The 15,045-nt window shown below is 35.4% G+C and overlaps 1 protein-coding gene across 2 annotated transcripts in view; it reads right to left on the reverse strand.

Annotated features, from left to right (window-relative positions):
* si:dkey-33i11.1 overlaps positions 1–15,045 on the reverse strand; it is a 28,495-nt gene that overhangs the window by 763 nt on the left and 12,687 nt on the right. For both annotated transcript variants that reach the window (XM_087288101.1, XM_087288100.1), the window contains exons 6-10: positions 10,589–10,858; positions 8,161–8,430; positions 4,486–4,567; positions 4,356–4,404; positions 4,167–4,265 (exon numbers count right to left, since the gene is read on the reverse strand). In XM_087288101.1, coding sequence (XP_087144227.1) covers positions 4,167–4,265; positions 4,356–4,404; positions 4,486–4,567; positions 8,161–8,430; positions 10,589–10,858 — 770 coding nt within the window. The remainder of the gene's footprint in view (positions 1–4,166; positions 4,266–4,355; positions 4,405–4,485; positions 4,568–8,160; positions 8,431–10,588; positions 10,859–15,045) is intronic.

Here is a 15,045-nt window from a genome sequence, read left to right on the forward strand (position 1 = left end):
GTTCTCGCGAAAAATCTACCAGAGACCCCTGTCGACTGACTGACCGACTGACCCAGTGACAATAGGCATAGGCAATATGGGTGATTGCCAATGGCAGCATCTTCCTAGGGGTGACATGGAGACCACGCTCGCTCTTCATTTTTTTCTGTGACCCCTCTCCCCTCCCCTCCCGCTCTTCACTTTCGACCGTAACCCCCCCACCCCTTAGTTAGTCTGTGACACTTCCACCCCCCCTTCACTTTAGTCTGCAACATGAGCCCCCCCCCCTCACCGCTTCCAATTTCGTCCGTAAGAGGGCGGCACAAACACTATGAGGGCGGCATGACCGTCGATTGCCTAGAGCGCCAGTTAAGCTTGTGCCATCAGAGCATATAAAAAAAAATGTTTGAGAGGGTTTTTTTTTAAATGGTGTATCTTGTGGCTTCATGTTTGGTTTCATTTAAAATGTCTCTGTGTGATTGGTAAAATGGGCTTAATTTCACTGTAATATTTAACAATTTCACTTTTATATGTTCAGTTGGTTTTCAGCTTTGATCAAGTCTTTGCCAGATGAATTTGCTCCCCCCGACCCAGAGCAAATAGTTGACACCTCAGACTTCCTGCTACAAGGGTCTTCTTTTTGACGCTTTTGTTGTCTTGAGTTTATAGCTGTTTGTTCTGAGTTAGTATTTAAGGGAAAGGTGCAGTGACGTCATTTGGGATCTTGTAGCCAGGATGCCCCGTTGCAGTGTATGAGCCTCTAAGCTTTTGCATCAGAGACTTACAGTTGATGTCAGAATTATTAGAATTAATGTGGGTGTTTCCCAGTACTGGGTTGTGGCTGAAAGGGCACCCGCTGTGTAAAACAAATGCTGGAATAGTTGGCGGTTCATTCTACTGTGGTGACCCCTGATAAATAGGGGATTAAATTGAAGGAAAATAAATGAATGTATTAACAAAAGCATGCTCTTACACCTTTTCTTTCTGTGTTTATTGTACATTAGAATAACCTTATTGCCATTGGCTTTGCTTGTTTGTGACCAAATTTGTGTTGGGTTCTACACTACATTATGAAATGCTGTTGTGTTTGTGTTCTTTATTTGACCATCTTTTTACTGCTACTGGTGCCTTTATGGGATTATTTGCCCTGTTCAGAAAGTCTGTGTCCTCACTACACACAACAAGATTCCAGTGAAAATCAATTTGTCTGCCTGGACTAACCACTACACAACATAACATAAACATTTAAATACCAGCCATTTATTTAAATATCAGCCACTGCACTCTCAATGAAATGGTAGGGTTATAATCTAATCAATACACCATGGAGTCACCATTCTGACTATAATTTTCAGACCATTTGCTATTTATTTTATTTTAAACATCAAAGGTGAACCTTTTTTGTTACTTTCAGTAGTATGGTAATAAATGTCACGTTTAATGATATGTAAACTAGAGCTGTAATCGGGCCATAAAAGTTAGGCCTGACAGGGCCTGAGCCAGACAGAATCTGGCCGAGCCCGAAGAGTACAGATTGACAGCATTTTAAAAGCCTGAACCCGTTTATAGCCGACATTTTTCAAATGTGCACATGCACACAGCTCTTTTAAAGTCATTTATGTGTTTTAACATAATTTATTCATAACAAACATAGGCTATAGGCCACTTGGAAGTTAGAACAAAGAAATAAAATAAGTCTTCTGTAACATCATAGCATTTCAGCACTCTAAATAGGCCTAGGTACATACACTTAGCCTTTAAATTTTCCAACACATCTGTTACGAACCGCACAGTTTTGCTGCGTGTATGTTCTTTCTGTCTTTCTCTTTCTCTCTCTCTCTCTGTACCGGCCCTGTCATTTTCTCAGGTACCGCCTACTTTGGAGCACTATTGGCTGACAGGACTGCCAATCCTAATCAGCCATGTGACGATGACTTCTCTCTCTGCCAATCGCGTTCGTTGCAGAGCCCTTTAAAAACGGAAGCGGCAACGGGGAGAGATCAGCTGTTGTTGTTGGCGTGTTGTCTGTGTGCGTTGTCGCTGTTACTGATGTGTGCTTTGATTGAGATCTATTGATGTTGACTTTGAGTGAATAACTGATGACTTTGAGTGAGATTTGTTTGAGAGTTCTGACGTGTGTTTCTACATCTATTGGCGCTAATGCTCCATTCAAAACCTTCTGTGACTTGACAAGGGAGATCTGGAACAACATAGTAAGTCACGTGACATACATGTTTGCACGCAGGATTATTGATGTATAGACACACTAGTTAGCGAAGTGCGCTAATTTTGTATTTTTATTTATTAGTTAGAGTAAGTTCAGGGCGCTTTGCGCTGAAGACTTTTCATATTGTTATTTTCTTATTTAGTGGATTGGGGAGGAGATTAAGGGAATGTTTTTGTTATATTTATTTCTTTGATTTCCATGCGCAAACTTCAGTTCCCTCTCCTATTTGTCTTGGTTCTTTTCAAATTTATCTTATGGTTTGTAAATATTGTAAATAATGTGGGAGCAATAAATCTTTTGCGGTGCTAATTTGTTGTTTGGTGTTTTCTTTTGCCATTTTTCAACATCAGTTTATACTTTGGTCATCTTTATGTTACTCCTTTTAATACCCTAGACAAATTGCCATCAAGGATCGTAACAACATCAATAAAAATAAGTCTTTCTTAACTAATTAAATTAAAATTATAAATTATAACGGGTATTTGGAGAATGACAAAATTCGGATAAAGGCTCTGCGGGATTTGTTTCTTCTCACTTCTCTTCATAGTCTGGCATTATTGCGACGGTGAAGCTGAATAATAAAAGAATAATGCCAACATTAGTTTATATACTGTCTACATTTATGGTTAATTAGTATTTAGTTATAATTTATTAGAAAATCCTTCACTCACCAAGACTAGGCTATGTGTTTTTGTGGAGGAACATTCACAAATCCACTGTGAATGGTTTTAGTCATTCCTGCACTCACTGAGCAGCACTGAACATTCTCTCTGCTGCTGCTACTGGCCGAGATGTATAGTACTGTACTGGCTAATTTAGCATGTTTTGGATAGGATTGTTTGTTCATCCTTCACCAGCCAAGAACATTCATTTAATTTTCCATGAGAGCGGTTTCAATGTAGCGAGTGACCTCGTCATCTTCCCCGTCAGCTTGCACATTGCTGTGCAGAACAGAACATTGCTGTTTAGTGCTCTACCGTAAGACGCAGTGTATGAGCGATCGCCGGAATACCTTGGTGGCTAGAATGACCGTTCTTTTTGAACTGGCGGCTGGCCTGACCGCAGTCAAAATTCGCTCCTTTTGACTTGTCCATCATCATTTGTTTCACCTTTGCAGGGAAGGATTTTAATGTTGTAACAAATTATTTGATTACTTTCTTGCGCTAATCCAAATGCATCACATGACTGTTTATTTACTGTGCAAGCCCGGCCCGACCCCGTCTAAAATTATAGAAATTAAGCCCGAACACGTCGGGTCCCATCGGGTTCAGGCAAAAATCTTCAGCTCTAATTCAAAGTCACATTGGTAGCATTTAACACTGAATAAAGCACATCATCTCTACCTGAGGTTAAAATTTTCATAGTAGTTTATGCTGTTGTGTATTGCAGAGTTGTAGCAGAAATAGAAACTAGAAATTTTGCACGCCGCTGTCGCAGATGGTTAGGATAAAACATTTTTTAACATGAAAAAGATACTATCGAGATACCATTAGATACAATATCCAACCTCTACAAAATCTGAATGGTTGAACATTCTATCTAAAGTTCAAAATATGGAGAGGCTTATGTTAAATTAAAACTACAAATGGACAAATACCTGCAATATTGGGAAAATGAATTGGGCTTATTCCTTTACATTTTGTAAACTTATTTGTATATGAATTTGTTCATGTGAATTGTAGGGACATAATGTGACCAGTCAACAGTTCCTTTAAGTCTCAATGTTATAGTGTTTTTTGTTTTTTCTTCAACTTAATTCCTAAAAATAATAAAAATAATAATAATAATAAAAAATAATATATATATATATATATATATATATATATATATATATATATATATATATATATATATATATATATATATATATATAGGGATTATCTTGGCTTTGTTTTAATCATCTATTTATGTATTACAGAAACTGATAATAGTTTATAAAAAATTTAGCAAAAAAACTTACCGGGATGTCAGACATTTTTGTGCCCTTGAGAAGAAACGTCTGTGAAGTCGATTCACTAAATGAAGTGTGATCCACTGGTAAATCAACCACTGGTGAACACTGTTTTTAAAGAGGCCACAAAGACATTCGATTAACATGACCATATTTGGTTGTATTCAGATAATATGATGACAGAATCAAATGTATGACCTGTTTTTCTTCCTCAAGATTTTCAGTGTCCACACGATGCATGTTTTTACTACGAAAAAAGTGAAAGTTTGTGTTCGATCAAACGAGAACATCCGATATTTACCATTTGAGCCAATAAACATGCAATCACCTGATCATGACGACCACAGTCAGTGAGATCAATCCAATAGAAACCCCTACTGCAGATGCCAGCGCGATCACTTTCAGTCGGCCTGCACATATAAACCACAGCAGCTCAAACTGGGACATACAGTAAATGCACAACAGTCATGTCAAAACTACATATAAATCCACTACTTTTTAAATGACTACATGTAATACAGCTTTGGTTTATCCGCATATCCATCAGAATGGGTCCTGTTTTATTTGATTAAGTACATTTTATCATGATTCACCAAAGACATCCACTACAATGACATTCAGTGTATACAATATAGTCAGGCATATTTACAACAAGAATAATTTGATTGCATATTAAAAGATATAAGGATCACAGTGGTGCTTCGAACTATATTGTTATTTTTATTATTATTATTATTATTATTACTATTATTTTTAATCATGCAAAAATTATTTTGCCTTAATGGCATTTTTTTCCAAAACAGTTTAGAACAAAACAAACAAACAAACAAACAATCAAACAAACAAAAAACTATTTCAAAATGTCAAAGGTCAGCGAATAGAATCTTGTTTTACATTCGTCTTTATGGTTGATAAAATGTCGCTATATAAACTTTTGTTTAGGGTTACGTATCAAAGATCAACAGGTTCCAGATATATATAAATAAAAGCACCACAATAAAATTAAAACCTTGCATTTCTTCTCAACCATTTACCCCACTATGCAGAAATTTTAAAGGCTTGTTTTCGCAAGGAAATTGTCAGTATTTCCATGTCATACACCTCTTTTACAGTATAATGCCATTCACCTACAGATGGAGGATCTTCCTTGAGATATTCATTCATTCATTCATTTTATTTTCGGCTTAGTCCCTTTATTAATCTGAGGTCGCCACTGCGGAATCAACCGTTAACTTATCCGGCACATATTTTACACAGCAGATGCCCTTCCAGCTGCAACAAATCACTGGGAAATTCCTCAAGCCATTTCTTTGTAATGACCTTTTTGCTAGTTGTCAGTAGTGTATTAAGAAGATATGCATAATTATTTGGTATTTTTGAACAGTAAATTCCCTGGTACATAGTTTTAAAATTACATTCCAGATTCAATCCCATCATTCCATTCATCTCTTTATTCACATCTTGCCAATAGGTGTGTATAATATTACAATCCCCAAATATTTCTCCAGCATTCACTATTTTCTTTTATCTCTATTTTGAAAGTATTTTATTTTAGGTGTCATAAAGAGCCTGATTACATTTTTTCAAACAAATTCCTTTTATGAATCTATATTGTGATCATCTGTGTTTCCCAAATAGTTAACCATTCCTTAAATTGTCATTTGAAATGTTTATGTTTTCTGCTGGCGAGGGAGTGGCGCAGTAGGTAGTGCTGTCGCCTGATAGCAAAAAGGTCACTGGGTCGCTGGTTCGAGCCTCGGCTCAGTTGGCGTTTCTGTGACGAGTTTGCATGTTCTCCCTGCGTTCGCGTAGGTTTCCTCTGGGTGCTCCGGTTTCCCCCACAGTCCAAAGACATGTGGTACAGGTGAATTGGGTAGGCTAAATTATCAGTAGTGTTTGAGTGTGTGTGTGAATGTGTGTGGGATTGTTTCCCAAAGATGGGTTGCGGCTGGAAGGGCATCCGCTGAGTAAAAACTTGCTGGATAAGTTGGCGGTTCATTCTGCTGTGGCGACCCCAGATTAATAAAGCGACTAAGCCGACAAGAAAATGAATGAATGAATGCTTACTGCTATTCCTCAAACCAATAGGTTTTCAGCAAGAAGGTTTTTGTAATTTAAAATACTCTTTAGCGCTTTTATTATATTAATGGTACATTACTAATAGGTTTAAATAATGCTAATCCATCTTTCATTTTGTATTAAATAAATGTTTTGGTTCCATATCACACATCATCCTCATTTTTTGCTTAAAGATGCCATATACTGAATTGGTTTAATAAGATAAATTGTTCACTAATATCTACATTGTAGGTGGCTTGGGTAAGTCAAAAAAATCTCCAGAAACAGTTGTATATATGCTCATTCATTCATTCATTTTCTTGTCGGCTTAGTCCCTTTATTAATCTGGGGTCACCACAGCAGGATGAACCGCCAACTTATACAGCACGTTTTTTCGCAGCGGATGCCCTTCCAGCCGCAACCCATCTCTGGGAAATGCTCATTTGTTACTCCATAAAATACCCCTAGGATCAGAAGGTCCATTATTGATCATATTTGGATCGTGTCTTGAATATTAATGAGCTCCGCTCTGAGGTTCAGCTCTCACAGACACACACAAACACACCATGATGTATGCTGAACATGGACAAATATAAACCCATCAGAGTAAAGTTAACCTATTTTGCCCATAAGATCTGCTGTGGATAAAGGCTAAATTATAATTAAACTTGACAAATAAGACTAATAGATTGTGTTTTATTTTTAAGCTATAATGTTAAAGGAAACACACCCAGGAATTAATATCAACCTCTTCATGAACATATGACAGTGAGCTGAGTGGTTTGACACGATTCAGCAGTCTACACGTGTTTGTTGAAACAGACAATTCACAATAAACACTATAATATAATGAATATAAATAATCTGTAAATCTTGTATTTTGCATCCTGATGCGAGTTTGAACATGTGTCAGTCATTGATTAGTGACAGAAAAAAATCTGAGCCTCTCGTTTTCAAAATAAAAGTCTCACATACATAGGTATATATATATAAGCTTAAAAATAACTAAGGGAGAAAAATTATCATTATTGTCTCTCTAGGATACATTGTGGCTTATCAAACGCAGCCTGAGGTGTGCATATTAATAATCTCAGAGCTATATGAGTCTGTGTTCTCCTGATGACGCGACAGCTTGTCAGTTCCGGATAAATAACCTAAAGTACATGCAAATGATGAGGGCGTGGTCTTTGAGTTACGTAACTGTCTGCTTCATGTTCTGATTGGCCTTTTGTTCACCGGGGTTTACACTCATGGAATTTACATGAAAACAAGGAAACAATAGTGTCTGAGGCTCATGGTATGGCCATTTCCATATACTGATTTCTTATAATTCTACTATGCCTAGATATACCCCAGGCACCTTTAAGAAACATTTTTTTTAATCAATATTAAAAAAAGTTGTGGAGTTTCATTTTTTTTGCAGAAATTTTGGTCACTTTATTTTGAGGGTTCGTTTGTTGAACTTAAGTTACATTGCGTCTACATGCCAACTAATTCTCATTAGATTATAAGTAGACTATAAGGTTGGGGTTGGGTTTAGGGTTAGTGTAAGTTGACTTGTCTTGCAAAGTTTTTTATAATCAGTTAAATGTCTGTTGATTGTGTGTATTATTAGACATTAAGCACACAATCTACTAATACTCAAATGGACCATCAAAATAAAGTGCTACTGAAATTTTAACGATTTATTTTCAGGAAATTTGTCAAAATGAACATTTATTTCTACATTTATTTAAAACACAAATCTACATCATAACATTATAAATAAACAAAAAAAATCGATATAATGTTTACAAAATCCTATTTAAATAATAATAATAATAATAATAATAATAATAATAATAATAATAATAATAATAATAATCATCATCTAAACTAGGATGAGGGTTTTATTTTCTATTTTACAGACAAACAAACACATTGATGATGTAATTGTGTAACTGACCTCGAACCTTGACGGTGAGTATGGGGGAGCTGTGTGCACCGATGCGGTTGCGGGCCTCGCAGTAGTACTGTCCGCTGGCTCCAGAACTGACCTCAGCAATGGTGTAGCTGGGGCCCGATCGAGTTTCCCAGGCGTCAGCCGTATTGATCCGGTGCCAGGTGTAGTTCTCCACCGCCGGATTGGCCTGACTGATGCAGGTCAGTGTCAGCGAGCTGCCCGCTTCGATCACAGTGGAGGGCTGAGCCAAAACAGAGGTGTTTTTAGGGGCATCTGAAATAGAGAGAAAGAGGGGAAAAAACTCATTTACTAAGGGCCAGCAAATTTCACAAGACATGATTTGTGAGTTGCATATAGACGTTCTGGACAACATATTTAATAACATTAATCAATATATATCACAAAAATCTAACAATATTAGCTATTGCAGATATTTAGGCAGCATAAACGTTATAATGTTATTTGTAATAAAAGGTCATACATGTCGAATAAAACTCATTTCAGAAACTGCCATGGCTCAAAGTTCGAATTTTCTTAATTTTTTACTGAATGAACAAAAACTTACTGCAGAGAAAATAAATATTGAACTCATCATGTTTTTTTTTCTTCCTGGGAATAATATTTCTAAAGGAGCTATTGATATTGAATTGAACCAGATTTTGGTAACAACCCAAACAATACAAACATAAAATAAAACAAAACAAAAAAATCAGATAAATGGGTTATGTGTTTTAACAATGAAATGACACAAGTAGTAGGTACTGAACTACTGAAACATATTTAATACTTGATATAAAGGCTTTTTGGCAGCTTAAAGATGCCTCTCATATGGAGAATCAAGTCACATGACTTGCTCAGGTGTGAGTTTTTCACAGACTTCAACCGAGTGTAAAAATTTTAATGGTTCCGTGGGTCTCGTCTATCAAATCTGATCCAAATTCTGTATTTTATATCAGATTCAAGTCAGGCGATTGGCTGGGCCATTCTACAGCTTGATTTTCTTTCTCTGAAAACATTTGAGAGTTTCCTTGGCTGCGAATTGGATGATTGTCTTGCTAAAATCTCCACCCTGGTTTAATCTTCTTCATCCTGATAATGTAGATGTTGGTTGATTTTAGCTGCTGTCTGGGCTTTCACTGCCTTTCTACACCTGCCCTTCTTCATGTGTTCAATGCTTTTTTCCTGCGTCATTTCATTTTATTACGCATAACTTTAATTTGTAAACTAATTAGATTTATTTTTCTTTCACAAATAACTATGAAAGCCGAAATATTAATTAAAAGGGTCAAAATGACCATTTTCAGACTTATTAAATAAGAGTTTGGTAAAATGTCTTCAGAACAATGGGGGTATCAATATTTTGTTTTTATACATGGACTGGTGATTTATTAATCAAATCTATTGACCTAAGCAATTTTTGTTGCATTACATGCCAGTGGCACCAAAAAATATTGGAGAAAAAATATTTTTCCTTAAATGCATCATTCATTCCTTTATTGTCTTGTCGGCTTAGTCCCTTTATTAATCCGGGGTCGCCACAGCGGAATGAACCGCCAACTTATCCAGCAAGTTTTTTACGCAGCGGATGCCCTTCCAGCCGCAACCCATCCCTGGGAAAAAAAATGTATCATAATATTTAATAATACTCTATTACTTTTTTTAAGCAAAGCTTTCTTTTGCTATCCTTATTTTTAAAGGGATAGTTTGCCCAAAAATAAAAATATTGTTATCATTTACTCACCTCTCACTCCTCATCAAAAAGATATTTGGAAGAATACCAATAACCATTGATTTCCATAGTATTTATTTTTCTTACTTTGGATGTCAATGGTTACAATTTCCCAGCATTCTTTAAAGTATCTTCTTTTGTATTCAAACTCATAAGGGTTTGGAATACCTTCAATAAATTATGAGTAAATGTTCAGTTTTGGGTGAATTATCCCTTTAAGGCCTTATAGGATTCATGTTCAAACACAGGGGTTTCAACTTGGCTCCGAGTACAAGTCACACACTGTTGTACACATTTTCACTGGTTAAAAGCAAATTGTCTTGCATTACTAAGAGCCAATAATCTGGAATGATTTAATCTAAAACATATCGAGATCTCAATGTCAATGAGTGTCCAAATTATTGTTAAATATACATCCATGGCCTTCTCCTTTTATCACTATTTATGTTTGTCTTATACTAATAAATAAAATTTAAAGAATAGAAACGACTTCAAAAGCTGAGCTCTACACTCAAACTTGCTGCTTTATGGACAACTTAATTATTTTATGTTTAATCCACTTATTTGTAAAATAATTAGTAAAAAATTTTAAGTTAACTTAATCTATTTGTGATGAGACAACATGAAGGAACGGTGTGGAACCCTGCATTTTTTACAGTGTAGTTTGAGCTAATTTGTGATCCCTAATAGGTGTAAACTTACAAAGCACTGGAAGGGAAATAGTAGGCGACGTCCCCATGCCAAATGTGTTCCAAGCAGTGCAGTAGTACTGTCCGGCATGATGGGAACGCACACTGAAGAAAGTGAGATTTTGCGCCGTGCCTTTAGTCCAGGGTTGCCCACCGTTCACTTTATACCAGGCGTATTTCAGTACAGGAGGGTTAGCGTTGCTGCTGCAGGTCAGATTGACTGAAAAGCCTTCCATGATGTCTCCTTTAGGACTGATGAGGATCCTTGTGTTTTTGGGCGGGTCTGAAATCAAAGATGCATATATTTTACAATACCTGAAAAGATGATTTAATGTTCATGAATACCACTCTTTGTTGCCAGAGTTCTTGTATATCGTTGCCAGACTATGCTGGCAAATAGGCAGGGCATTGCTGTTTGATTGAAAATGCAGTAGGTTTTGTTTGGTTGGTTTTGCAGTTCTTTTGACAGTGTTAAAACATTAGAACAACATAACAATCATTGGCTTTTTAGCCAATAATAAAAAATAAAAAAACATTTGTGCCTCTCAAAGTAACATTGCTTCATTACTGAAAAACCTCATTGTGAATCAGGCATTTTGAATGGATTATTTGAATGATTGATTAAAAGATGCACTCATCAGCATTAGGACAGGAACCTAGAACCTACTGTCAGTTTTAGTTAAAGATGCACCGACATGTTTTTTTTTTTTTATCTTTACCGATAACCGATAACAGCACGAGAACTTACATCCTACTGTACATTTTGGTTAGATATGCTCTGAGATGGAATTTTTGACCTTTACCAATAACTGATAACAAGACGAGAACTTACATCCTTCTGTACATGTTAGTTAGGGATGCAGATATGGAATTTTTGACCTTTACCAATAACCGATAACCGGACAAGAGCTTGCATAGTTTTTTTTTTTTTTACTTTTACCTATAACAATAACAGAACAAGAACTTACAATACTGTGAGTTTTAGTTAGGGATGCACTGATATGGAATTTTTGACCTTAATCGATAACTGATAACAAGACTAGAACTTACATCCCACTGTCAGTTTCATTAAGAAATGCACTGATATGGAATTTTTGATCTTTACCGATAACCGAAAACAAGACAGGAACTTACAGCATACCTTCAGTTTTAGTTAGAGATGCACTGAGATGGAATTTTTGATCTTTACCAATAACCGATGACAGGACAAGATCTAACAACCTACTGTCCATTTTATTTAGAGATGCCCCGATATAGAACTTTTGACCTTTACCGATAACCGAGAACAGGACAAGAACTTACAACCTACCGTCAGTTTTAGTTAGAGATGCATGGATTTGAAATTTTTAATCTTTCCCGATAACCTATAACAGTACAAGAACTTGCATCCTACCATCAGTTTTAGTTGGAGATGCACCGATATGGAATTTATTATCTTTACTGATAACCGATAATAGGACAAGAACTTACTGTCAGTTGTAGTTGGAGATGCACAGATATGAAATTTTTGACTTTTACCAATAACAGGACAAGAACTTACAACCTACTCTCTGTTTTAGTTAGAGATGCACTAATATAGAATGTTTTACTTTTATCAATAACCGATAATTCTTTGGATTTGGAGGTCAATAGCCGATATACAGGCCTATAAAGTTTTTTTGTTTGTTTTTAAAAGTTTCTGCATGGTTGCAAAAACAAAAGGCAAACACATACAGTGAACGAATGTTATAATTTTATCTAAACTTCAAAAAAGTTTGAACTTGTCTCTAAACTTTATTAATGAACTATATGGTCAACTTTCTTTTATTAAAAAAATCTACATTTTTCTTTAAAAACTATTCGTAAGTAAAGCAGCCAAGTCACTGCACATTAACCAAAATCAAAATACCAGTAAAATAATAAAAACTGGCATGCAGCAAGCATGTAAAGTAATTAAAAAAGCTAAACTAATACAGAATGTAATAGTTTTAAAAAGAAATGTACCAAATTTTGTTATCTGATACTGATAATAATAAAAATAGCATTTATATTCCATTACCAATATGTTACCAATATGTTGTTCATTCTTAGTTTTAGTGTCATATTTATTTACTTTTATTATAGCCCTAAACCAGCAAAAAACACATTTAGCTAAATATCATTTGATTACAGTTAATTAAAGTTTTCAAAAGCTCTCAGTCATAAACAAAGTAGCACAAACCACTTGCCAAAGTTTCATACAGATGGATTTAAACAAACCTTAACCTTAAGTATGACCAATGATAGTGAAAGCGGGAAGTAAATATTCCTTAAACAGCTGAGCATCATGTGGTTTCCCGATTTGCTCTAAATTTGTTCACTTGATCTGAACTTTGATCTATTCGAGATTGGCAGACAATGTGACATAATGTCCTGCCAAAATTAAAGTTATTACACAAGAACCAGTGACTGAGAAAGAGGCTCCCGCTCACAAAGACATCAGCTCAGCAACACTGGAAAGAATAAATCTAATTAGGGAAAGTGACAAGTTCATATGTCTGGTGGCCTTTTCAAAACTAGTCTCATTTTGACCTGTTCACCAAAAAACAAAAAAAATCTGCTGTTAGTTTTTTCCCACTCTCAGGTCACCCAAGATGTAAGTAACTTTTTTTCCTTCAGTGGAAAATTAAAAAAGGTTTTAGCTAAAATTGTTGTCTTTGGTGATTCATATAATGCAAGCAAATGGCTGCCAAGACTTTAAGAGTGGAAAAAATACATACAGGCAAAACTAAACTAATACTAGTTGAGCTTATTTTAGTTTTGCCAGTTTTTTTGTGTGTAAAAAATAAAACATTAATGAATTTAGTTTTTGTATTTAATTTTTCTTTAAATATTAATTATTCAAATGTATTTTAGAGACCATGTATATGCAATTTTTATGAATGTTTTATCAAATTATATATTTCATAATTTTAAATAATGTGGTATACCACACAGACTTTTAATTTCAGTCAGTCAGCCCCAGGGCTTCCAGTTAATTGTCATCTGATAGATAATCTTTATTTCTTAAAAAAAAACAGTGATCTTCATCGCCTGGCTGAAACACGATGTGGGTCTCAGACCAAACAAGAAGTGATGCATTAAATAATATTTTTCTACGCCATGTCTTTAAAATATGGAAATTAATTTTACCCCAGTATTATTAATAAACAGTCTTTTGTCACTTTTTACGCTGATTAAATCATTTTAAAACTGGTGAGTGACATTTTAAGTTAATCTGTCTCTCTTTTGTATGTAGACTGTATATATACAGTACCATAGTAATTGTAGTGAATTGAGTGTGAGATCTCACATATCAGGAATGTGTGTATTTTGTGCTGGCCACTTTTTGTACAACCCTGAGTTACTTTTTGATTGAGAGGGGTCTGGATGCAGTGCAATCTGAGCTGCATTCAATACTTTTTTATAGGCTCACCCCTAACCCTATCCCTCACAGTGATGTCACTCGCTCCATTTGAGTGCATTGTGTCTGATATTGCATCGCTCAGTGATGCAATCTCAGCTTGCATCATAAAGGCTGCATCCATATACTTATGTTTTGATTGGTCATCTGTTAGTTTCTAATGTGTCTCCTGTTTTTGTTACTGCAGACTAATTCAGCAAAAAGAAAGACAGAAGAAATTCCCGCATGTGTTTAGTGTTTTTCTATATCACAAACATAACGGTAATGTAGTAGTGTTTGCGCTGCTTAGGCTTTTGCTGGGTTAATTATTATGATATCTCGATTGCAACAGAGAAATACTGGGAAAATCTCTGTAGATTGATGGTATTTCATGTCGTTCAGCCTTATAATCCTAAAATGTGAGCAAAATCACCTGTTTTATTATCACTTTAGACATTACGCTAGAGAATCATTCAAATACTAGCACTAAAGTAATGTTTGTGAAGTAGCAATGGTTTCTACTGTTCAGCTGCAGATGCAAATGAAGGTGGAAGAAAGTAGTTCCTCAATCAAAGGGTTTTGAGACTCTCCGTGTTTGATTTTCTTTTTTATATAGATGATTATGCTGTCGAACTGTTGTATAAATGCAATATTACCCTCATAGCAGTACGATATGGCTATATATTATCACTGGTGGGACACTGACGCATGCCTCCCATCAGAGTGATACACAGCCATATCGCACTGCTACTCGTGTGATTTTACTCAGATATTTTTGTGCATCTATGTTATATTTTACCTTAATATTCATATACGTATTTAGTGTATAATTATATTTTCCTAATAATTTCTTGTTAGGTGAATTTTTATGACGTTTTTTATATCTATATTATGTATATTTTATCTATAGGGTCCTTTTTGTTTGACCTAAAACAAACCTAATAACCTAATGTTTTTTGGCCTACATGATTTCCCCCCAAAAGCCATTACATTTTATGAATCACCAAGGACAACAGTCTTACCGATCTTATTTAATGTTCTACAGAAGATGAAAATTGCTTAGGTTTTTC

This window comes from Danio rerio, chromosome 16 (genome assembly GCF_052040795.2).
Source record: "Danio rerio strain M-AB ecotype USA chromosome 16, GRCz13ab, whole genome shotgun sequence".
NCBI lineage: Eukaryota > Metazoa > Chordata > Actinopteri > Cypriniformes > Danionidae > Danio > Danio rerio.